Here is a 24,683-nt window from a genome sequence, read left to right as displayed (position 1 = left end):
ACTTGGAGGGAGACGAATCGGCTACTCCCCCTGACACCAGCCCCGCGGCTGATGGTGGGTGCTCTGTGGGCCCCACCATGATGTACGTGTTTCATCCATTTTTATAAATCATTTTAGGGCTTGATAAAAAAAAGTATAGGGATATAAATCTTAGGTGGGCCACACCACAACAAAACAATAATGAATGGATATTCACCATTAAAATCCTCCAAAGGCCCACTGTACTATTTATTTGAAATCCAATCGGTTGATTTGGTCATAAAGACCCAGATGAAGGGAAACAATAAATATAAGCTTGATCCAAAACTTTTATTACCTCCAAAACGTTTTTAATGGTCAAAATTCATTCAACACTGTTTCCTGTAATGTGGTCCACTTAAGATTGAGATATACTTCATTTTCTTTTTTCATATCATAAAATGATATATAAAAATAGATGGACGGCATGGATGACACACATACATCATAGTGGGCCCCACGGAACACCGACCACTAGCCACTTGGGAGTTACAAAGCTTCCTCAAGAAGCTATTTGTCTGTGGTGTAAAGCTTCTTCAAGAAGTTATCTGTCTGTGGTGTAAAGCTTCTTTAAGAAGCTAACTGTCCATTTTTTTCCTACTGAGTAAATTATGTGGGGCCCATCTTGAACTTTTTTTGGTTTATCCACACCGTCCATCAGTTTTTTATCTGAACCTTACTCAATCCGATTTGACTCGATTTTCCTGACTGAGTCGGACTCGGATCGATTCAGGCCAGCAAGAATTTGGATCTGTTCGAGTTAAATGACCCGGATCCAGTCCCGAATCGGATTGAGTTTGGGTCGGGACCTACAAATTTCGAACCTGGTCGAGTTGGACCAAATCCGATCCGACTCGGTCCGAGGCCCAGCTCTAAATGATTCCTCACCACATGTTGGCTGTAGCAGCAAGAAATGCAGGAGCCTTGAAGTGGAAAAGCTAACCCATCTCATCTTTTGCTCGGCCACACTTTTTATATGTCCTCCCACCAGCAATCCAAATCTTGACCGTACATGTGATCACGTGTATAGACCATCTGTCAAATGGACACTTTTTACGTAAATCTCATCACACACTTTGTAGTTGGGTCCCAGTCTCTTAACCTGAAAAACACACTGAGATTCACTGTAGCCATTAGATTGGTGACCAGAAATTGGGTGGTCAAATCAAAACTTAAGCAACGGTCTAGGTTCAAGAGGCAAAAGTGAAATGATGTAACATAGAGGCAAAAAGGGCTTCTGCAGGATTTTTTTTAATAGCTCAATGGCCCACCTAAAATAATGGATCACCCCAAGCTTCATGTATATCTGTATAGTTAATGGCACTTCCCATCTAGTGGACCCACATCATGGGTGGGCCATAGCCAAATAATAACAACGGTCCATTTGCCTTCAAGTTACATGGGCAATGGTCAGGTTGTGGCCCCATATAACATGGCAACCATGACCTAAATGGGCCGCATGCAGTTGTATGGATTGTTGTTTTCATGTTATATGGGTCTTAGTTGTATGGATCACAGTTGTCCTGTTATATGGGTCGTAGTTATTCTGTTATATGGGTCGCAGTTCCGGTTGTCCTATTATTTAAGTCGCAGTTGTCCTGTTATATGGTTCGTAGTTGTCCTGTTATATGGGTCGCAATTATCCTGTTATATGGGTCACGGTCGCAGTTGTCCTATTATTTGGGTCGCAGTTATCCTGTTATATGGGTCGCAGTTATATGGATCGCAGTTGTCATGTTATATGGGTCGCAGTTATCCTGTTATATGGGTCGTGGTTGTCATGGGTAGTGGTTATCCAATTACCATTGTTTTCCTGTGGTGTGGTCCACTTGAAATTTATATCCCTCTCATTTTTGGTATAAAACTCTAAAATAATCTGTAAAAATGGATGTAACACATACATCATAGTGGGCCCATAGAGCACCGACCACCAGCCACGGGGCTATTAGTAGCGGGGAGTAGCCAATCCATTTCCGTCCCGGATATGGACGTGGATCAGAGGAAGCGGATTGGCTAGTGTACCTCACACCAGCTATATAGCTGCTGTATTGAAGTCAACAAGTTATGTGTGTTTGATCATGAGGTATATGTTATATCCAAACCGTTCATCCATTTGGTGAGTTCGTCTTAATGCTTGATATAAAAAATAAGACAGATCTAACATATAACATGACAACAACGACCCATATAACATGAGAACCACAGCCCATATAATAAGATAACTACGACCCATTCAACATGACAATCACGACCCATATAACATGACAACTACAACCCGTGACAACTACGACCCTTACCACATAACAAACACAACCCATATAATATGACAACCACAACCCATATAACATGACAACCACGACCCATGATAACTATGACTTATATAACATAACAACCACGACCCATCTAACATGACAACTAGGACTCATGACAACCACGATCCATTTTTGGTAGTGTAAATGGATCGAAGGCTACAGATTAAGGTCGTGGTATACTCCAATTGATCTTTGGATATGCTTCAATTTTGGGTCAACCCCTTAAATTAGATGGAAAAATGGATGGATGGCGTGGATAGACCACATACATTTAAGGTGGGCCCAACTGAGTACTCAATCTGATTTCCTCTCTCGCGCGTAACTTACACTGGGAAAGAAAGAAAAACGGGCCAACCACACTTCTACCTCATGATAAACACGACTCTTTCCTCATGAAAACCATGACCTATATAACATGGCAACCACGACCCATACCTGGGTCGTGGTTGTTATGTGGTAAGGGTCGTGATTGTAATCTAGTGAGGGTCGTGATTCTCATGTTATATGGGTAGTGGTTGTCATGGTTCGTAGTTTTCCCAGGTCGTGGTTGTTACATGTTCACTTCCTTTACTACCAAATGAAAGGATAGCCATTGGTACAATAGTCTAAGGCTAACAATGGGGAGATCCGTTCCGTCCATCTTGTCGGCCAGCTCGGCGTGGGCCCAAAAAGTCCTGACTTGGGTAGTATCCACTTCTAACAAACATCACAGTGAGCCTGGAAAGTTTCAACAACGAGTTCCATTGTCACCATTATTTTCTATTATGTGACCCACACGAGCTTTGGATCAGGCTGATATTTAGGCCCTAGCCCTAAAATGACACGGTAAAAAGCATGGACGATATGGATTATACACATACATCAATATAGGCCCCACGAGTTTAGTCCTTGCCCACGCGCAAAAAGGGTTCCATACACATCACTTTACTAGCATTAAATACTACGTAACTTCTTAGTCCCTAGAAAATCGTGTAACTACTGAATCAAGGTCAGGGGCATTTTCGTCCGAAACAATCTCCAAAAGCTGTCAGAAGGCCCTTTATGGAATATATGGAGTGTCATAGCGTTCGAGGTAATTGACCCAAACTTCGAGGCGAGTACGGTCAATTTTCCAAAATATTAAGGTGATGTTTATTTGACTTTTAACTTCTTGATAAGATCACGTAGGCCCGAATGAAGGAAAAACACAAATATCAATTTGATCCAAAACTTCCATGTCCTCAAGAACTTTTTTATGGTGGTCTTTCAATCAACATTACTGTTTTCTTATGGTGTGTTCTACTTAAGCATTTCTTGGATGGTATGTTCCACTTGAGCTTTTGATCTACTTCATAACTCATGTCCTAAAATGAGCTGGCAAAACAAATGGTGTAGATAAAATACATATATCACGTTGGGCCCCACAGAGTTTTCACTCCACGGTAGTGTATATTCCTGGTAGTCCTGCAAGTATGTGGGACATCTGGGCCTCACCGATCCTCTCCACCAAGGTTTGAAGAGGTATTCCATATTCATAGAACACATGAACAAAGTGTACCAAGGTTAAAGAGAGATGCTTTTGTGCTCTCCAGGCGCTATAAGTTTAGTGCTAGCTAGTACTGGTTAATTACAATGGTACAATTAGTTCAATCCTTGGATCTAGACTGTTCGTTAGGTCAAATGTACATTTTTTGGGTGACCGTGAAAAAATCACACTAAATGAATACTAACATTTGATTAATGGCCCTAGATATGGACGGTCAAGATTATTTACATAAAAGTAGGTCCAAGTAGGAAATTGATCCATCTAGTTGTTAGAGACCATCTAAAGAACCGCACCTTTATTATGCAATCATAACCGTCTCATCCATGTCCTGGGGATATAAATTGAATTGAATCATAAAGTTTTACATGCTAGCCGGTTGATAGAAAATGAAGTTCACAAGTCGTCTCCATAAGGATGGTTATTTCTCTCTCTCTCTTTTTTATTTTTTTCAAAAGAACGGCCGCGCCCCTTGTATCTTTGTTAAGAAGGAACAAACGATGTGCAAGTTATATTTTCAGGTAGGCTCGACACAAAAAGAATTGGACCTCACCTATCATATCGGATGACAGATAAACAGAGCAGAAAAAAGAAGCATCACTATCCTCCCTGCAGAAAAAATCTGCAAGCCCAAAACTCCCCTGCCAGCAGGACTTGGACATCCCTATTTCATATATCTCCAAATTATTATAAGTTTAGTGGCCTCTTGATTCTCCAAATTATTTTAAGTTTCTTGGCCTCTTTGATTTATTTGGTGCCTGATCCATCTACATTTCTAATAAAGACCTCTTTTGATCGTCACGGTATGGTCTTCATGCTAACATGCGGTGGCAAATTGGGTGTAAATTAATAATCTCAATAAGGAGCAAGTGATATAAATCTTGTACATTCTCATATCATTCTTCAAAATCCTGCCCCACTGTTTATGAACCTGGCCTTGAAAATCTCAAGATTGAGGTTGGAGGATCCCAGCCATCAAATCATTTAGCTATTTTGAGTTGGCTTGAACTCTTTTTGAGTTTTTTTTTTTCTTCAACGAAGAGGAATTTTATTTATAATCAGCCAAAGATGTACAATCTTTCACGAGGGAACCAACAAAAAGGACTGGGCCTCGCCTATCAAATACCAGAAACAACTAAGGCTATGGACAAAAGGACAAATGGCCTATCCATTGGAAATGGCCCGACGTGGGGGGGGGGGGGGGGGGGATGCGCGTTTCGAAGATCATTGTGGATGCAGCTTACGACCCCTCGGCCCTTTGCCCATGGAATATCTGGTACTCGATGGGAGTCATCCATCAATTGACTTATCCTCTCAGCTTCTCCTTTTATCACATCTTCTGTGAAGGAAACTCGGTGGTGGACGCTTTGACAAGATTGGCTAGTGAGTGGCGAGCCAATTGGCTCTACACTTCAGGTGCTGACCTTCCGAGAACCATTAAGGGAAATTGAACAAACGACCGATTAAGAAAATCTGATGATACCAATCCCCACATTATCGAGAACCAGAGATCCCTTGATGGTTCTCGGAAGGTCTGCACCTGAAGCGTAGAGGCAGTTGACTCGCCACTCACTAGCCAATCTTGTCAAAGCGTCCACCACCGAGTTTCCTTCACAGAAGATGTGAGAAAAGGAGAAGCTGAGAGGATAAGTCAATTGATGGATGACTCCCATCGAGTACCAGATATTCCATGGGCAAAGGGCCGAGGGGTCGTAAGCTGCATCCACAATGATCTTCGAATTGCCTTCAACAATAATGCTTGATAGGCTCAAGTTGGAGCAAATGACGATGCCATCTAGCATTGCCTAAGCTTCAGTGATCGTGTTTGTAGCTCTGCCATAGCCTCTATGGAAAGCAAAAGCAAAAATCAGCCCCCACCCCCCCGCCCCCCCCCAACCCAATTTCCACGTGAAGAGCCATCTGTATTCAGCTTAACCCACCCGCTTCTTGGCTTGGACCATTTGACAACAAAGGATTTCTCTAGATGAGGGTAGAAGGATTTGTCCGATCGAAGAGTTTGGCTAGTGACTGCTTCCATGAACGAGGCTCTGGCCTGATCTGGCATCGGGCTACCAACTTCCTGAATCCATCTGATGACGTTGGAGATGATCTGCATAGTTGACATCTTCACACCTTCGAATCTGGAAACATTCCGGCTCAGCCATAGTTCCCAGGAGACGAAACATGGAGTCAGCCCCACCAGCTGCTTAAGGCGAGTAGATTTGGACGCCTTGGCTACCCACAGATAGATTCTGTTTTGGATGGACTAATTTGGGACTAGGGGAATGTCAAAAATGAGGGAGAAATGCGCCTAAACCTCGCACGCTGTCCTTCCTTGACAGAAAAGGTGGTTGAGGTCCTCCACTTGATAATAGGAGGCAGGAGAAGAGGGAGAAGGTTGATCCGACTAAGAGGAATCCCTGCAACATTCACATCTGAAGGCTATGTTCGCGCTCGAATTCTGAACTGCGTAGTCCATAGGGACAGCATTAAGCATGATCTTCCAGAGGAACGAGCCAATTTTTAGCGGGAGCAGCTTGTTCTAGGTCAACGCTGCCCATCTCTGTTTCGGATGATGTTGCTTGTAACCATTCCAGGCAGATTTCAAAGAAAAACTGCCAGAGGCGGTCAGGTCCCAAGCCAAGATGTCTTCCCTTTCAGAGAAGCCTATGTTGCTGTCTTTTAATTAATGACTGGATGATCGCTGAAGTGAGAACTCTTTTTGAGTATGTCTTTCCTAGCAATCTACTTAAAGGTCGGTAAGCCAAGGGTTATAATTGGAGCGGTGAGAAAATATCCTGAGGATGGTCCATCCACCGTATGGCCATCTAATCAATGCTTTGTATCATCCATGCAAGATATACATGCCTTCCACCCGAATGCAGTTTCGGGACACCATCAACCTCAACGGATCCGTGATTGCAAACCCCACCATATGTTTTTTGTCCACATTGTCTATTTATTTTTTCATTCATTTTAGAGCCTGGCCTAAAAATATAGTAAATCCAAATCTCGTGCGAACCCTAAATCCTAAACCCTAGACGACCACGGGAAACAAGGTTGATTTGATGCCCATCATCGAAAACTTCCCAAGACGCACTGTAATGTTTATTTTCCATCCAACATGATGATGTCACACGGACTTAGATTAAGAGAAAACATAAAATCAGCTTGATGCAAAAGTTTTGTAGCCCTTAAGATGTTTTTAACATTGGGCATTCAATCACCACTGTTTCCTGTTTCCTATGGTGTAGTCCGCCTGATATTTGGATCTGCCTCATTTTTTGATACAGGTACTAAAATGAGCTGAAAAAAATGGAAGAATGGTATAGATATATTCGCAATAAATATGAATGTTTTTGGCCAATCTTATCCCAACCACCCATTTGTTTCATAACAGGTGGGTCCCACCCGATAGCCCTCCAGATGTTCATGGGTTTTAAGACAAATCAGCTGCAGACAGGATCGTCTCATGAACGAATCAGATCAATCGTGTGTGCCTCATTTACACGAGTGAGTTGCTCGAGTGTACCTAGTATGTGTGTGAGTTTAAAGTTCCAATAGTCCTTGCATCACTGGACCAAAGCTCTCTCACTCCACCTTTTGAATGGAGATTAGCTGGTAATTACACCCTTTATAATTCCCATAATCAAATGAGATCATATAGATGATTAATCAAATAAATTATCTTGCGTGGATACCTGTGATAGTTCACAACCATTTTTGACTCCTCTCTAACGTAGACATGACAAAGTGGTGTGTGACAGTAAAGGCCTTTCAAATCACGAACCCAAATACGCACGGTGGAGGGAACTAAAAATTACACAGATAAGATGTAAAGTTACTGTCAGATCTCTCGCAAGTTTTCTATGTTCGCACGTGTGTGAGCATTCAAGTAGCAGAAGTACATGACCCGAGCGGGTGCACTTCTCATTTTCCTTTTTCAATTTGCGCTGCAAGAAATTATTGATCAGTGGACAATATGCGTGATAGATCACAAATATTGTTTTTAAGATGTGGTGTCTCGCCCATTGTACACGTGGCATATATCTATGGTTGTCTGGACAGTTCAAATGGGTCACATTATCACAATCTATATCATCAACTAGGAATAAATCAATCCGGACCATCTCATTTCTTGCTTGGCTTTGGCTGCCGACCGTTTTATTCATCACCTACCAATTGCTGGCAGTGTGATTTTTGGGTTAAACTTTATATTATGAAGGGTCTTACAATTTTGACGGTTCAGATTGATGTGTATGTGTACAATTGCTATAAGAAAATGTTTGATTTTACTTACGTGTATAAATACTAAAAGAAAATGTTTAATTTTGTAAAATCGTCAGCTTTTAGGGTTATTTATGAAAACAGGCATGCTTTCAAAATATTTAAAGTACCCCACCTAATGTTAGAAGTTTCGTGCGAAAAGTACTCATTTGATTCACTTGAGTTAGACTGACAAGCATTAAAAAGGAGATTTTGATTGTACTGGCATTCTTTTGACTTTCCAAATATTTCAAAGATAACCTTGTGACGGGTCTTGAGAAGTATTTTAGACCAAATTGCTCTTGTTCTTGGTTTAATAGTTGTATGGTTTTTAAATAAACAAGAAGTTACATCGTATTTAATGTTGAGAAAGTGATGTAAATGGAAGCCTCTTTGGGTGTGGGCAAGGCCCAACTTGTGGGGCCCACATCAATGTATGTGCATAATCCATGTTGCCTATCTTTTTTGCTGTGTCATTTTAGGGCTAGGGCCCAAATATCAGCTTAATTCAAAGCTCATATAAGCCACATAATAGAAAATAATGATGAGAATGACACTCACCGTTGAAACTTTTCAGGCTCACTGTGATGTTTGGTAAAAGTGGACACTATTTAAGTTAGCACTTTTTAGGCCCACAACGAGCTGGCCGACAAGGTGGATGGAACGGATTACCCCATTGTAAGCCTCAACTCTTATTATTTAAAAATATTCAAGTTATTAATTACATTAACCTAACAACCACGGCCCTTACCACATTACAATCACGATCCTTACTATGTCATAAGAGTATAGTTTTTAGTTGTAATATGATAAGGATTAAGGTTGTTATGTCATATGGGTCGTGGTTGTCATGTCACATGTGGAGATCTGGTTATAACATAATAAGGGTCGAGGTTATCATGTTATAAGGGGTATGGGTCCAGTCGTGATTTATGCGTCGAATTCAATCCGTTCAATGGATTTAGAATTTAGAATTTAATTAAATGTAATGAGCTAAAAAATGAGTTACATCCAAAAATTTTATGGCCCTGAAAAGTTTTCAATGGGAGGTTTTCAATTTCACCGCTTTTTATAGTGTAGTCCACATGAGCCTTTGATATGCTTCATTTTTGGGCTCATTCCTTGAAATGATTTTTCAAAATGAATGGACAGCACGTGTATAAAATATATACATCACATTGAGCCCAATAAGACCTTCCATCACGTGTCTTACTATAATAAGTAGGGATGCATGCCAGCAAACCTCACATAAATAATGATGTTTTATCTGCCAGATCATTTCGGGACAGGACAATGTCATAGGAAACAGGGGTGATTGAATGCCTCCCCGTTAAAAACATCCCAAGGCAAACCTTGATGAAAGGAGAAAAACAAAAATCAGTTCGTTTTGACACTTTTGTAGCCCAAGATAATTTTTTAGTAGTCAATCACTACTGTTTCCTATGATCTGGTCCACCTGAGATCGGGATCTACTTCATTTTTTTTTAATCTCTTTCCCTGAAATGGTCTGGTAAATGGATGGACGGCATGGATATAGAATACATGGATCAAGGTCGCCAGGCTCCACAGCAAGGGCGCCCAGTCTTGGGTGAGGATGGGCCGCACCTACTCCGCTCCCACCATCTACACCCCTCTACATGTGCCACCAAAGCCAACAGGTGCAATATCCAACCCAGACACTAGGTGGGTCTGACGGTTTAGATGTTTTTCCTGAAAGTAAATCTAGTTAATTCAGTATGTGGGCACAATGTTAGCTAGAAACAGTTGGGCAGGTAAGAAAACTTCATCCAACTACTTTGAGCCGTAGATTTATTTTGCAAACTGTGGCCCCACGTGACGACTGGATCAACCTAATTCTTTACTGTTCTGATGAATGGATTGGATCTCACATCCATGCACCATGTTGGCACATGTGAGCTGCTTGCACACGCGTATAGGCTAATCAAAGCTACAAATAATCATAATTGGAGTTCAAAGTGCACTCCAGTATGCACTTTTTTTTTTTTTTTTTGGTTCTCTGCCTTCCATGCGGGAACTAGATACACATGTGAAAGATCCGAGCCGGTCAAGTGATCCCCACCCTTAAAAAATAAAAATAAAAATAGACCTTTCCGATTATCATTAGGACGAAATCTGCATAATCAATGTGGATGGTTGGTCAATCTTCTCCCAACCATACATTTGTTTCGTATGCGTGTGACCCACCCGATAATCAGATTGGCATTAATTTTTTTTATTTAAAAAAAAAAAAAAAAAAAGATCCATGGCTCGAGTGGTAGAATGAGTACTGAAAGATACCTCGTTTTAACCCAGAAGTCTTGGCATCAATTCCCAAGTGGGGGTGGCTAACAGTGATGTGTGAACTGACAGTGGGTATACTAACAAGCTAACGAAAAAACAAAAAAAAAAAACATCCAAAAGGTGAGACTGCCTCTTGAACGGCTCTTATATTGCACTTCAGTAATCGTGCAAGTTTAAGTTTTTAGCGACTCGGCAGGAGTTTGTATTGGACGAACAGTAGTTAACACCCTTAATAATTCCCTTATTCATTTGAGATGATTAATCAAATCCCTTAACCATTTGAGACGATTAATCAAATAAATTATCTCGTAGCTTTGGTCTGGACTCCTTTGATAATTCACTACAATTTTTTGACTCCTCAACACTCCTATCACGGTATTTTTTCACTCCTCAATTCCTCATGCACAGCGAGAGCAAATTCAAAATTACATTTAAGGGCCGGTTTGATTTTCTAAATCTTTTCTAAATAAGCAAATGTTGGATTTTTTAAATCATTTTAAAAAATGAGCATGTATTTCTGCTTCATAAATTGCTTTTAAAGGATTATTTTAAATTTATGCATGGGCCTCATCTTGATGTATATGACATATCTGCGTCATTAATTCATTTTATTAGAATATTTAGAGGCATGAAATCAAAAAAAGAGATAGATCCAATTCTAAAGTAGGCCACACCAGAGTAAACAGTGATCCCAAGAAATTTTTAATGATAGGTGATTGATTCCTTTTTTATTATAGTGTGGTACAATTGAGCTTTGGATCTGCTTCATTTTCTGGCTCATGCTATAAATTCAGCTGACATAGATACGTCACATACATCACGATGGGCCCCACATATTTCATAGCCTCTATAATTTTGGTGTTTAAAAAATAAGTTACTAAATTAAGCATAAGTAATGATGCGGTGCAATTATTTAGGATGGTTTGTCATACAAACATTTTCTATTCCTCTATTCCACTAGAGGAAGGTTATAAGGTTCGTCCCCATATCGCATGATATTGTCCACTTTGCCAAAACTCACGGATTTAAAACGCGTCATACTTGTTAAGGAAGGAATCTAACTTATAGCTACCACTACTTCAGATGACGCTTCCGATGTGAGAAAAAGTTCTACCTTCATTGTGTGCATAGTAGCTTGCCAACACAGTAGCCTGTCAGCCACCTTGGAGCCCGGCCACATGTGCGCCTCCCCACATGTGCCTACCCACATGTGACCACAGTGATGGGTTATCACAATATTTCCCATTGAGGGCAAAGCCGTCCTCGGCACTGATACGATTTGTAAGACCCATCCCCACATCAAATGATATTGTCTACTTTGTGGAAGTTCACGGATTTAAAACGCGTCATGCCTATTAAGGAAGGAACCAACTTATAACCACCACAACTTCGGACGACGCTTTCGATGTGGGATTAAGTTTCACATTCATTGTGTGCACAGTAACTTACGATCTTATCATATTTCGGTCATACACGATCAATTTTAACGTATCCGCCTATCTAAACACTTAGGGTCAAAGTTGTTTAGTTGGAATTGAGCTGCATTGTTAATTACTACTGTTTCTTGTGGTGTGGTCCACTTCCGATTTGGATCTGCATAAGTTTTTGGACTTGATTGCGGATGGGAGTAGATTAGGGGTTCCATCAACCAGCTTGATGCTTGACTTGAAAAAGTTGCAAATTGGGGCTAGCCGTATGAGTGAATTGGATCTCTCAACTGTGTTTTTTTTTTTAAATTATTATTTTATTATTTTAAATTTTTATCTTTATGTTGGCACGTATGTGAGCATCCAAGTACCAAAAACGTACACTCACGCGGGTGTACTTTTCAGGAGCGGATTAGTTGTTATCTGTGTGGGGCCACCTTGATGTATTTGTTGTATATTTATACTATCCATCTATTTTTCCATCTCATTTTAGGATGAGATCCCAAACCTTAAGAAGATCCAAATCTCAAGTGGACCATACCACTAGAAACAATGACGAATGACTATTAAAACTTTTTGTGGGCCACAAAAGCTTTGGATCAGCTTATCTTTGTACTTTCCCTTCATCCAGACCTTAACATTATCAACAGGTTACAAATAAACATTACAAAAACCTTAGGGTGGGCCCTTTGGAATTTTTTATAGTGAGGCACTCAATCACCACTGTTCTCATGGTATGGTCCACCTGAAATTTGGATATGCATAATTTTTGAGAAATGGACGGATGGTGTGGATATACAAAAAATCATCATGCTGGCCCACATTTAGGGTAACACTTAAGGGCTTGTTTGGAGCGTGGATTTGGAACCCCCTTGGATTTGAAATCCTTAGGTGTGTTTGGCATATTGTGAATCAACTTTAATCCAAAAGTAGTTATGCATGGTATATTCACGGAGGTTTGAATTTAATTACTAAATCAACTTTAATATATATCTCTAATTAGTAGCGTATTTAATGTTTGACAGAATGGTTGTAATAAGCCCATTGAAATGTATGCTTTACCCAAAAATGATGAAATTCCAAGTCTCGGGTGGGCCACAAGCATAAGATCACATCCGAGTGGCTAACCAATGATTTTTAACTATTAATTTACATGGACAATGTTTGGACGGCATTGATCATCATATTAAAGTAATTATAGTGATACAATTGATAATCTAATTGTTTTAGGATATCATTAGCAGGCCATGTGCCCAATAGAATAATAGCATGGTAACATGCATGTTACGCATGCAAATATAGAAAGGATTTTAGATGTAATCCAACCTCTCACCTTGGATTTGAAAACCCTTATTTGAGTGGATTTGAAATCGGCTCTGGTGCCAAACAACGGGGGTTTGAAATCCCCTCGAATCCCTCAAAACCATGGTGCCAAACGACCCATTCCCGGTAACAGCTATCCTCTCCAGTACTTTTCACGATTCTTTTTTAAAAATTATTTAAAGAAGAAGGTTCCTTCTATCTCCGGTTACGATAAATTATTGATCAGAGAGCCGTATACGTGATAGTCCATCAATATTGTTTTCAAGCTGTGGTGTCTATCACGAATTGATGTGCTTGATTACAACTACTAAAAGAAATAAAAAGTGGTAGTGAACCATCAACGTTATCTTTTTATTACAGGAAGCCTAGATATTGAAAGGAACTGTGGGGTCCTGGCGGATTTGGACAATAGCCAGACGTTATCAAATTACCAAATAGCCCTCAGATTGATATAGAGGGGTTTCATTAATTGAGGGCATTATGGTAAAAATGGAAAAGTATCCTGCAAGTGGAGTCCCCAGGTCCGGTCCTTGATCTTTCATGAATTGACAAAGATGCCAGTAACGTTCCATGACCTTGACCTAGAACTCTGCTTGACCAAAATACCCTTAAGGGTCGATTGGCACCGTAGATTTGAAGGGATTTATTTGACAGCAATAAAATAACAAGGGGTTTCAAATCCAAACCAGTCAACAGGTGCAATATCCAAACCAGTCAACAGGTGGATCTGATGGTATAGATGTTTTTCCTGAAAGTAAATCTAATTCAATTTGGTAAGTGGGCCACGATGTTAGAAACAGTTGGACAGGTAAGAAAACTTCAGCCAACTTTTTTCAGCAGTAGGTTTGTTTCGCAAGCTGTGCCCTACCTGACGACTGGATCAACCTGATTCTTTACTGTTATGATGAATTGATTGGATCTCGTACCTATGCACACTGCTGGCATATGTGAGCAACCTTACACCTGCTTGTAGGCTTAGCAAAGCTGCAGACAATCATAAGGGCCTGTTTGGTCTTTGGATTAGCATTTATTATTTACATCTGAAATACCCTTCTTCTACTTTCCCTTCGCGTGACAGCTGCCGTCATCTACTTTACGCTGGAGTGACAACTGCTCATGTTTCGAAAGTGTACCTCCATGATAAAAAAATTTAAAAGCTACAATGAATGCATTAAAAATTGTAGGGCCAATTGATATATTATAAAGCTACAAAAATTGTGGGGCCAATTGATATATTATAAAGCTACAATGTCTAATTTCATACATGTAAGTGAGATTTTAAAGGCACATTTAAGAGAAGTATTATTCCAATTTTCAAACATAATGTAAAAATAATTATAACTTATTTACATTTATTTATTTACATGTAATTTTTAAAACCAAACGGATCCTAAGAGTATTTCTCTAAAATAAAAATAAAAGTGGGCATTTTCTGCTCGAGTGTGCACTTTTTTTCCTGCTCGGCTTTCCATGTGGCAACTAGATACACATGTGAAAGATCCGAGCCGGTCAGGTGATCCTCACCCTTTATGTGCGTTTTCTTTAAAAAGGAAAAAAAAAAAGTAGACATTCCCGACTATCACTGGGACGAAACGTGCACAACCAATGTGGGTGGTTAGTCGATCTTCTCCCAACCGCTCATTTGTTTCGTATGCGTGACCCACCCGATAATCATATTGCCATTAATTTTCAAAAAAAAAAAGTATCCAAAAGATGAGACTGCCTCATGAACGGCTACTGTATTCCACGTGTCAAGTGCACGTGTACACTTCAGTACTCGTGCGAGCTTAAGTTTTTAGCGACTCAGCCAGAGAATGCGGCCAAACCTCTCCCACTATTCCATGCTTAGATTGGGCGAACAGTAGTTAACACCCTTAATGGAGATTAGCTAGTAATTAACATCTTTAATAATTTCTTTAATCAATTGAGATGATGGGTCAAATAAATTATCTTTTAGCTTTGCCCTTGACTCCTGTAATAGTTCACCACCATTTTTTGATTCCTCAACTGGACAAGCATGTCAAGGGCGAATTCAAAATTACAGTGAGAAGATAAAGTAACAGTCTGATTTTATCCGTAGAATTTGGACTGCTACTTTTCAATTATAAACATCCATTTGATAGCCACAAACTGGAAGGCTAAGATTTATTGATAAGCGTGGTTTTAAGAGAGATGCTCCACTAATGGAGGGAACTACCAACATTTTTTAGAGGGTGGTGAACTAGCAGATTCGTCTTTATTTTGGCATGTCGTGTATCACGTGACCTTTTGATTATTTTGTGAGGCTGCGTCGTACAAACATTTTCCACCTCCTCATTCCGCTAAAAGGGAGGTAGTCACGTAATCGATGCACGCGTTACCGCAACACAACGTGTTTTTTAATCCACAGCGTGGCAACATCGTGAGAAATCCAAACCGCTCATCCTATGGCTCCGTCGTTCATTTGCTCTAACTTGAAAGCGAGGCTCGTCTGCTTACCAAGTGGGCCGCACATGTAGAACCAAATGGACAAGTAGGAGGAAGTTACTAACGAGTCCACATTCGGCGGACACGTGTAACATATTTGTTTGCTTGGCCATCTCGATGCTTGATTTAAAAGATCTAAATATAGGGGCTAGTAAGATGACCTAATCAGATCTCCCACATGTTTTGTATGTTGGCACGTATGTGAGCATTCAAGTATTAAAAACGTACACTCGCACGGGTGTACTTATCTTTTTCTTTTTTAAAGAAACAAGATTCCTCTGTAGTTCCGCTTGGGGAAATTATTGATCTGGAGACAGCTTCCGTTATAGTTCATCGAAAATGTTTTTGGTGTCTCGTCCTCTGTGTGGCCCACTTGGCCTCTCGAGACAGCCACACAAAGGACGAATTATTTAAGAAGATAGATGGCTAGGGAAATTACTACTGCCATCCGTACTGTTCATTAAGTAATTGTTACTAGGATGAGCTGATAATACAAATATTAGGCTGATTTAAAACTTCTGTGGCCCCAGAAATATTTCAACTGTGAACTTTAAATCCTTATCTTTTAGGCAAAATTTAGGGTTAGATCCGGCTCATTTTTTACCCCATGTCCTAAAATGATCTCATAAAATGGATGGACCGGGTGGATTCCTAAAAAAAAATCGGTAGGCACCCTATGTTTCGAGCGCAGGAACTTCAAATCCTCGTCCATTCAAAAGGCACCGTACGGGATTTGGATACAAAAGAAAGGGCAAGAAGCCCAATCAAATCTCAGGGGTCGTATTCATTGAGGGCATTATGGTAAAATGGAAAAGTCTTATCTTGTGTCAGTCGACAGAGATGCCTGCGAACGTGCTAAGACCAAAATACCCTTCATCCCGTCTCAAAAATCGGCTGATATGGGAACCTGGAAAGGGCATTCGCATAAAGTTACCGGTGAATGTATATGATGGGTTAATCCACTTTCTCTTTAAAGCTCTTGGCGGGCCTGGCTTATCTTGCCTCGCGCTGTCGGATAAGCATTTTTGTTGCTGCCAGTATTAAAACACCCGACTGATGCTATATCAAATAATTACTTTCTCCTTAAGCTCAACCCATTCAATAATGTTGTGTCAATATATTTTAAGAGACTTTAACACTAATAAACAAGTTGGATGACAATTAACCATTGCAACTTCTGGTGTAGTCCAAATTGAGCTATGATCTACTTATTTTTTAGCTTTTACCCTACAACGAATGGAAAAATAGATAGATGGTGTTGGTAAAATCCATACATGAAAGTTTTTCTAATCCTTGACAGCGACTTGGCAATCAAAGATATTTTTTGGTGATTAGGCTGTCAGGAGAGATTCGACTTAATGACGTAGGAACTGAGGTCACCAATTATATGACCCATCTTCTTGATAATGGGATGTAATTCAGAATTTGATTAGGTCATATTCTACTGAAAAAAAAAAAACCAGAAGGGCTAAGTCATGTATTTACTCAACTGAACAAATTTTAAATACATTTTGTTTTGACTCGTATCTAACAATAACACATGATACGTTAAATGCCACCAAAATATCCTTGTCTAATAGATGATGTGGAGAGACCATGGGGTGATTTTCATGAGGATGCAATTAGCAGTACCCTAGCCGATGCATTGAAGAGGCCAGCTTTGGACAGGATCAGGTCATAAGATCCGTTTCAGAGCCAGAATACTGGTACATCTCTATTGTGTTTTTCAGGTGTAAAAATGCACCGCAAATGTGCAAATGACAGACGGGTATCATACACATCAAGCTACATGCACTTTGCAGAGCCCAGCCCATCTACGCGCACAAACAGTTGAGAGATTAGCACACGTGTGCCAGATATCAGCTTTCCATTTACTTCGATCGAAACCTAGAACTGAGTGAAAATGTTTTTTTAATCCATCCATCTGCTGATGATCCTGACGTTTGTTTTTCTTTTTCTTTTTTTATTTTTTAAATAATGAGCCATTAAATATTTATCTTCTTCACACACACTTACCCATTCAACAAATGCTTCTTAGGATGGCCCAGGTATTACAAGTCTAAAAAATGAACGGTCCAAATCAGGTACTGGGCTCACCTGATGGAAAGGTGTGGTCTCGCACGCCCGCAATTTGGCACTTGTGATTCCGTCTGGGCCCACACGATCCTATGTTGTGTATATTCACTTATATGCAATGGTTCCATAAACTAGTCAGTGCCATGAAAATTAAATGTTAAACCCCACCTTGAAAACCGGCTAAGATCACCATTCTTGGAAAATCGGTCTGATCCATTCACCATCTAGGCTGGGGCCCATATCTTTATGCTCAGCCACGTGCGAATGGAGAGCACCCGGAAACTGCACTCACGCCAGTGAATGAGCTACGCATGCGTACGTGAGAAAGATGAGCCAAGCAATCCAGCGTCAGCAGAGGTGGCTTCTCTTCCTCTATAAAATCCCCCACGAAGGCCTGGTGTGTATTATCACCCTTTGATTATTATAGACTCTATCAGTCTCTTCTTTTCCATCTTCCTCGAGTCACAGATATGAGAACCCTAACTGTTTCTGTTCTTCCATTGCTTCTTCTCTTCAGCTTCTGCTTACAATCCAATGGAAAAGAACTGCCCACCAATTGCACCCCCGACTGCGGCGGCATCAACATCACTTACCCATTTGGAATTGAAGCAGGTTGTTATCTTGAAGGTTTCAAGGTCACCTGCAATGACTTGGTCGACCCACCGGTTCTGATCCTCGACCGAGTCCAGCTACCGATTCAGAAAATCGAGCTCCCAGAAAAAGTAATCCTACTCATTAAAGGAAAGATGGCCGCAGACGGGAACTCCACGGACATAGATGCTACAGGGAAATGCTTTTATTCTTCTTGCAACACATCCAATGCGGAGTGCATCAATCTGGAATCGCCTTTCACGGTATCGGGCCGGTGGACTAAATTCGTGGCCTTAGGCTGCGACACCAAGGCCTACATCAACACCACTAACTTCGTTAGCGGTTGCGAGTGTCAGTGGAATCGTGGTTTGAACGGGAACACTGTGCAAGGCGGGCTCGGCCACTGCCGGAGCATGATACCCGACGGCCAGACCCAGTTCTGCTACAACGTTACGAATTTCTTCAATTACAGCAAAAGCGTATGCTCGACCAAGTACAGCTTTGCGGGGTTGGTAGAGGCCGAGTACCATTTAAACGAGTCGACCCTCCAGAACTTCACCAACATAACGGTTCCCGAATATCAGTTGGGTCTTCCGTTGGCCGTTGAATGGGCCATCGAGGACCCAGAAGAGATTGGAAGCAAGTGCGGTATGCATACCTTCCACAATAAGTCCAGGAGGGGCTCTGGCTATGTTTGCTACTGTAACTATAGTCGTGATGGGAATCCTTATCTCGACGGGGTGGGAGGATGTCAACCTCCAGGTAGACATCTAGACCGTTCATCACTATCGTCCCATCATTGAATGATTTTTTTCCTGACCGTGAATCAGAGATGAATTCTTCTTACTAGGATTTATGCCATACCACTTGCTGATATAGACCGTTTGTCTATATGGTCTGTGTTTGCATCGTCCTTAAGGTGGGCCACGCAATGGGTTTCAATGATTTGGTTCGCCTTGATAAGAGCCAGTGAAGCCCACGCAGATATGGTCATACACATGATGGTAGAGGTAAGGTGCCAAAGTACCCAATATACTTTTCATGTGGATGATCTAGACCGTTCGTCTGTGTGGTTCGGTCCCACCGTGTGATGAACCAGACGGTGCATCTAAGGATACATGGTTTTTAGATCTTATCATGCATACAAAATGACTTGGAAATAGTGGTGGATTAAAGCAGTAGGATGTTCAATTACGGTGTGGATCGTAGCATGGTGGGGTAGAAGATTGAGCAAGACTAATGGGGGGAGGGCCTTACTATTCTTACTTTGTATATTTCATGTTTATTTCTCAGTTTCTACTTCAATTAGTAATTTGATAAGTCTGACATGTTGTCACGACTGTGGTTGCAGGTAGCAATAAAGATAAAGACCCGGGATTAATATACGCTTTAGGTACGAAACGCTGACTGGATGAATCTCTCTTTTGCCTTTGAGAAGTATAATTTGAGTAACCAAACAAGCCCATTTACCAACGTGCCAGTCTGGAAAGAATAAGGAACATCTGACTGGTGGATATCATCCCATCATTCAGCTGACCATCCGATAAAAAATAATCAGGCTCATCTGTCCACTGTCCAAAAACACGTGGCTGCTTTATAAGTGGTCGCGTCTGAATTTTTTCGTTTGATTATATTGGTGGTGTGGGATTCCTCTCTCTCTCTCTTTCTCAATCTTTGGTGTACCAACATGCACATGTGCACAGAACACGCACGTGTGCATATAGAGTACGTAGGAATATAAATTACAGTACACCCGGCACAGATAGCTTGCACACTGTGATGTATGTGCAAGAGAGAGAGAGTCATGGCACGTGCGCACCTTTGCACACATGTCATGGGTGTCTAATCTGAATGGTTCATGTCGATGCAGAATCCCATAATACACCAAGAGGCAAAATTTTACCCTAATCTAAAATTCTGAAGGGCTATATCAAAGAGAAATTCAAATCTAAGGGAGGAAACTATTTTCATTTTTCATGGCCCAACAAAGTTTTGGATCAAAGTAAATATTGGACTCAGGCAATTTCACGAGGTGTTGCTTCATGTCGACCATTCAGATTTTGGAGCCACATCACCTTTGATGAGTTCTCAAAAAAGTTGGCATGATATATATATATATATATATATATCTTTTTTTGAGATCCCATCATACGGGATTTGCCACCTAAATCTAAATGGTCCACGTGAAGCAGCACCTCATGAAACACCCTAGGCCTAATTTTTACTTTGATCCAAAACTTTAGTAGGCCAAGAAAAATGAAAATATTTTCCTCCCTTGATTTGAATTTCTCTTTGTTATAGACCACCAGAAATTTAAATCATGGTGAAAATTTGTCCCTTGAAGTTTTATGGGATTCCATATCACATAGACCGTTCAGATTAGATGCTTATGACATGTGTGCAAAGGTGCACATGTGCATAGGTGCACAGATGAGCATGACACACACTCTCTCTCTCTCTCTCTCTCTCTCTCTCTCTCTCTCTCTCTCTCTCTCTCTATATATATATATATATATATATACCCAGAGTTTTTTCACATTCACAGATAGCTGAAGGTGCAAGTTGGGCTAGCAAACTTCTAATTGTCCGATTAGCATGCGACTCCTTACGAGACTCTTGCTAGCCTGATTGGCACTCTTAAACAGACAACTCTACACGCCGGCATGGTTAAAAACCCGCACAAGTCTTCAAGATCCGAGCCGTTTATCAGGGGACGGAATCAATGAGCCATCCACATAAACTTCGTTTGGACAGTATATTCCATTTGTGCATATACAGCCCATACTTTTGGGTTGAATGCTATCCTTGCAAAAGGTGGGCATCAAAATGAAGATGTTGCGTCCCGCCCAGAGAGCATATTATTCTCCACGGCTTGTATATGAACAGTTTATGTTTTCATTGCTACCTTATAAAAGCTATAGCCTTTAGTCATTCGTCTTTCTTAGGATGTCCCTCGGAACATATAGAACATAGAATATGAATGGTTAAGATCATATAAGATTCAACGGTGTTAAAATCCTTCCCTGAAATTTAGCTACTAGCTGCGCTACGGTGGGTATCATAACCTACTTTAAACGGGATATACAAAACCTATTTTAGGAATAAATCCATTGTCCATAAGGTGATAAATCTCATGTTCGTAGTACATACAAAAAATCAGCCAGACAGAAAACTCAGATGGATCACACCAACGGTAGCAATTGTAAAATCGCACCCATAACCACTATGGTATAGCATGCTCTAACCTGCCTGAGTTTCGGATCATGTTGATTTTTTTTTCTTCTTCACTTCATCCTCAGGAGTCACCCAGTGAACAGATTTCATAAAAGACACACCATGGTGGCCCCACACATAAAGCAATGGTTGGTGTCCCATCCCCATTGTTCCCTGTAGTGTGGCTCATGTGAGTTTCGCATCTGGATGATTTTTGGCCCCAGGGCCAAAAATTGAGGAGTATGTCTGATAGACGGAGTGGAGGTGTGAATGACTACTGTCCCTTAAAAGCTAAGATCATGTGAAGTCCTAAGACCCTGGAGTCTGAACACATGAAGGATGATCATGCATGCTGGCCAGCTCAACAACTGAGCCACGAGTGTAAATTGAACGCAACGACTTGTTAATTATTTTCTAACCCTTGATTTTTCTCATACACTCGTGGCTTACCTGATGAGTGGACCAGCCAAACTCAAGGGCCCCGCCTGACGAATGTCTCGAAGAAACCAATCATTGGCATGTGTGTGTTGCCGATAATGGCATTAGCATATACTTGGCAGCCGAGTCGGGTTGACTCGAATACACGACCCGCCCAACAAATGTAAAATACAAACACTATGGTCAATCCACTCAATGGTGCGGTCGGGATCGAGTCAGACCCGGGTCCGAGTTTTAGAACAATGAAACTCGGGTTACTTGTGTTAGGGATTTCATCCCATATTAATAAAACTAACATGGGGTTGGGTTTGAATGGCAAATGAGCAGCTGGTTTAGGACTGGCGGTGAGCCTTCTAGGAGCATCGTGGTCATATGGCTCTTTCCTTGAAAAGAAGCTCGCTGTAATCAGGCATGAGACCTTCATCCAAAATGGAGGTCCTATCTTGCAAAACTTCATCAATCAAGCTAGTAATGCTGCTCCTGTTCTCCCAACTGGAGCAGAGTCGGGGTTATCACAAGCTGCTAGTACTGGTCTTGCTCCTCCCACCACTGGAACAGAGTCGGCGTTGTCGACCCAAGCTCTCCCTCCTCCCACTGGATCAGAGTCGGCGTTGGTCAATGCTGCTCCGAGTGATCAAAATCCCCAAATCTTCAATCAAGAAAACCTCGAGAAAGCAATCAAACTCCTCAAGAAGGGCTCCGACCTTGTTATGAGGATACGTCAAGGTAGAAGGTCTACAGGTAGGCTTCCTGATGATAGGAAGATTGATATGAGGCCATTCAAGATGGAGGAAAAGGAGGAGCGCCAACCGTTCCTGAAGGAGATAATGACTCTTTGCCGTGTCAAACATTTGAACGTAGTGAAGCTCTTGGGCTGTTGCTTGGAGACCAAACCTGATCAGTGGTTAGTCTATGAGTACGTCTCTGACCTCACTCTCTACGACTATCTCCATGCGAATGCAGATCCCGAAACTCAATTGCGGTGGAAAGACCTCTTGAAGATTGCCAAAGGAACGGCAAGGGCACTTGCCGATTTGCATGCAATCAGTGTCTGGCATAGGGATGTGAGGTCATCAAACATACTCTTGGATGAAAATGGCAACCCCAAAGTAGTCGAATTTGGAGTGGCGAGGGTGTTGTCGAGCGTGTCGTATGTAAATCAGACGATTGGGTATCTGGATCCTGAGTATACTCACACAAAGCAGCTGACGGAGAAGAGTGATGTGTATAGCTTTGGCGTTGTACTAGTCGAGCTCTTAACGGGGCAGGACCCCAACTCAGACGAGAGCAAGAAAAAGGGTGGTAGCCTTACTATGCATTTCATTTCCGAGATGAATCAGAATCGTCTAGAGTTCGTTGTCCAGGATGGTCTCCCGGAAGAAGCAGGGATGGATCAGTTGCAAGAACTTGCGAAGCTTGCAGAGGATTGCCTCAAGTTCAGTGGGAAGGAAAGGCCGGCCATGAACGAGGTGATGGGAAGGTTGTGTTTGATTGGAGATGGAGATGAGCAAGGGGCAGACGGGGCGCCTGAACAAGGTGGTGAGGGGGAAGAAGAGAACGGTGAGGATGGCAATGGGCCGGATCCGGGCGAAATATATTCGAAAGTGCAAGAAACAGTAGGTGGTGAAGGATCATCGATGACCGTGGACACCTTCACGCAATTCTTGGGGTGAGGGTGATTATCAAGGATGAATTCTCTCCCAAGAAGAAGAAGGGAGAGATGGTGAGAAGTGTTTTAAATAATCTGTGTGGGTGAGAGATGAAGAGGTTTTTCTTTTACTTTTTCTTTCTTTCGAATGTCTATGATTAAAGTTGTGTGTTCTGGTTTGATGCCAAAAGAAGAAGTGTAGATTTTGAAATAACTCTATTTTCTATCTGAATATGTAAGGTTTTTTCTCCACAATACCGGTGACATTATGATTTATCATCTGGGGCCGTCCATCGCTGTGCTACTTTGTATTGAAAAGTGATGAAGATGGAGATGCAGTGGTGGTGGAAAGGAAACACCTCGTCTCTTCCACATGCCTACGCGTAAAGTCTAATTTCCCTGGGTTGTAGAGAAAGCCATCTTTTCCAGGTGTATTGTCTTGTACTTTCTTATTTCTATTGTCATAGTTAAGAAAGGCCCGTCGTGTAGCATTATAGATGTAGGTATACTACCAAACAGTGTCTTGTTTTTCTCTATATGCGGATGTTCTTTCACAACATAGATTAAACATTGAACTTAAACTGGAGGAGTTTTTGGTATATCCCCGTAAGCTAGAAATGTCAACCTTGGTAGAGTTTGCAATCACCTAAGCTTGGTTTACACGCTGTGGAGGGACACCATTCACCTTAAACGGCCCAGTATCGAGAAGCAGACCTCATAAACCATTTTATAAATGGCTTTGATTATTGAAACATCAACATAGATTAAACATTAAATAACACATGTAATTAAATGAGAATTGCACATGAGTCTCTTTAAACCGTCCATTTTTTTATATATAATAGCGGACCACTAGATGGTTGGACGGAGCCTTTCGTTATTGACCCAGGCCCAGACCAGGACCTTTAGAGCCCCAAGCCTTGGTGCCACGGGCACCCAACTCATTGCCACCCCTAGGTTAGGTGGATCTAGCGTGACTATCATAGAGACCAATCATCTAGGTCATTCATGGGTGATCCGTTGAAAAAAATCCCATCATATTCCACTGTACTAAATCATATCAATAATGGACTTTTCATCCA

The 24,683-nt window shown here is 41.3% G+C and overlaps 1 protein-coding gene across 2 annotated transcripts in view; it reads left to right on the top strand.

Annotated features, from left to right (window-relative positions):
- Positions 1–23,877, top strand: part of LOC131218894 (wall-associated receptor kinase 3-like) — a 40,629-nt gene extending 16,752 nt beyond the window's left edge. Inside the window, exons 1-3 of one of the 2 annotated variants that reach the window (XM_058213774.1) lie at positions 18,075–19,064; positions 19,654–19,695; positions 22,281–23,877. In XM_058213774.1, the coding sequence (XP_058069757.1) occupies positions 18,182–19,064; positions 19,654–19,695; positions 22,281–23,626 (2,271 nt within the window). In that variant the 5' untranslated portion in view covers positions 18,075–18,181 and the 3' untranslated portion in view covers positions 23,627–23,877. Of the gene's footprint in view, positions 1–18,074; positions 19,065–19,653; positions 19,696–22,280 lie in introns of those variants that run through there. The other variant, XM_058213779.1, reaches the window with a different exon arrangement.
- Positions 23,878–24,683: the final 806 nt, after the last annotated feature.

Source organism: Magnolia sinica, chromosome 1 (genome assembly GCF_029962835.1).
Source record: "Magnolia sinica isolate HGM2019 chromosome 1, MsV1, whole genome shotgun sequence".
Lineage (NCBI taxonomy): Eukaryota > Viridiplantae > Streptophyta > Magnoliopsida > Magnoliales > Magnoliaceae > Magnolia > Magnolia sinica.
Note: the sequence above shows the minus strand (reverse complement) of the source record. Positions and strands in the feature narration are given on the sequence as shown.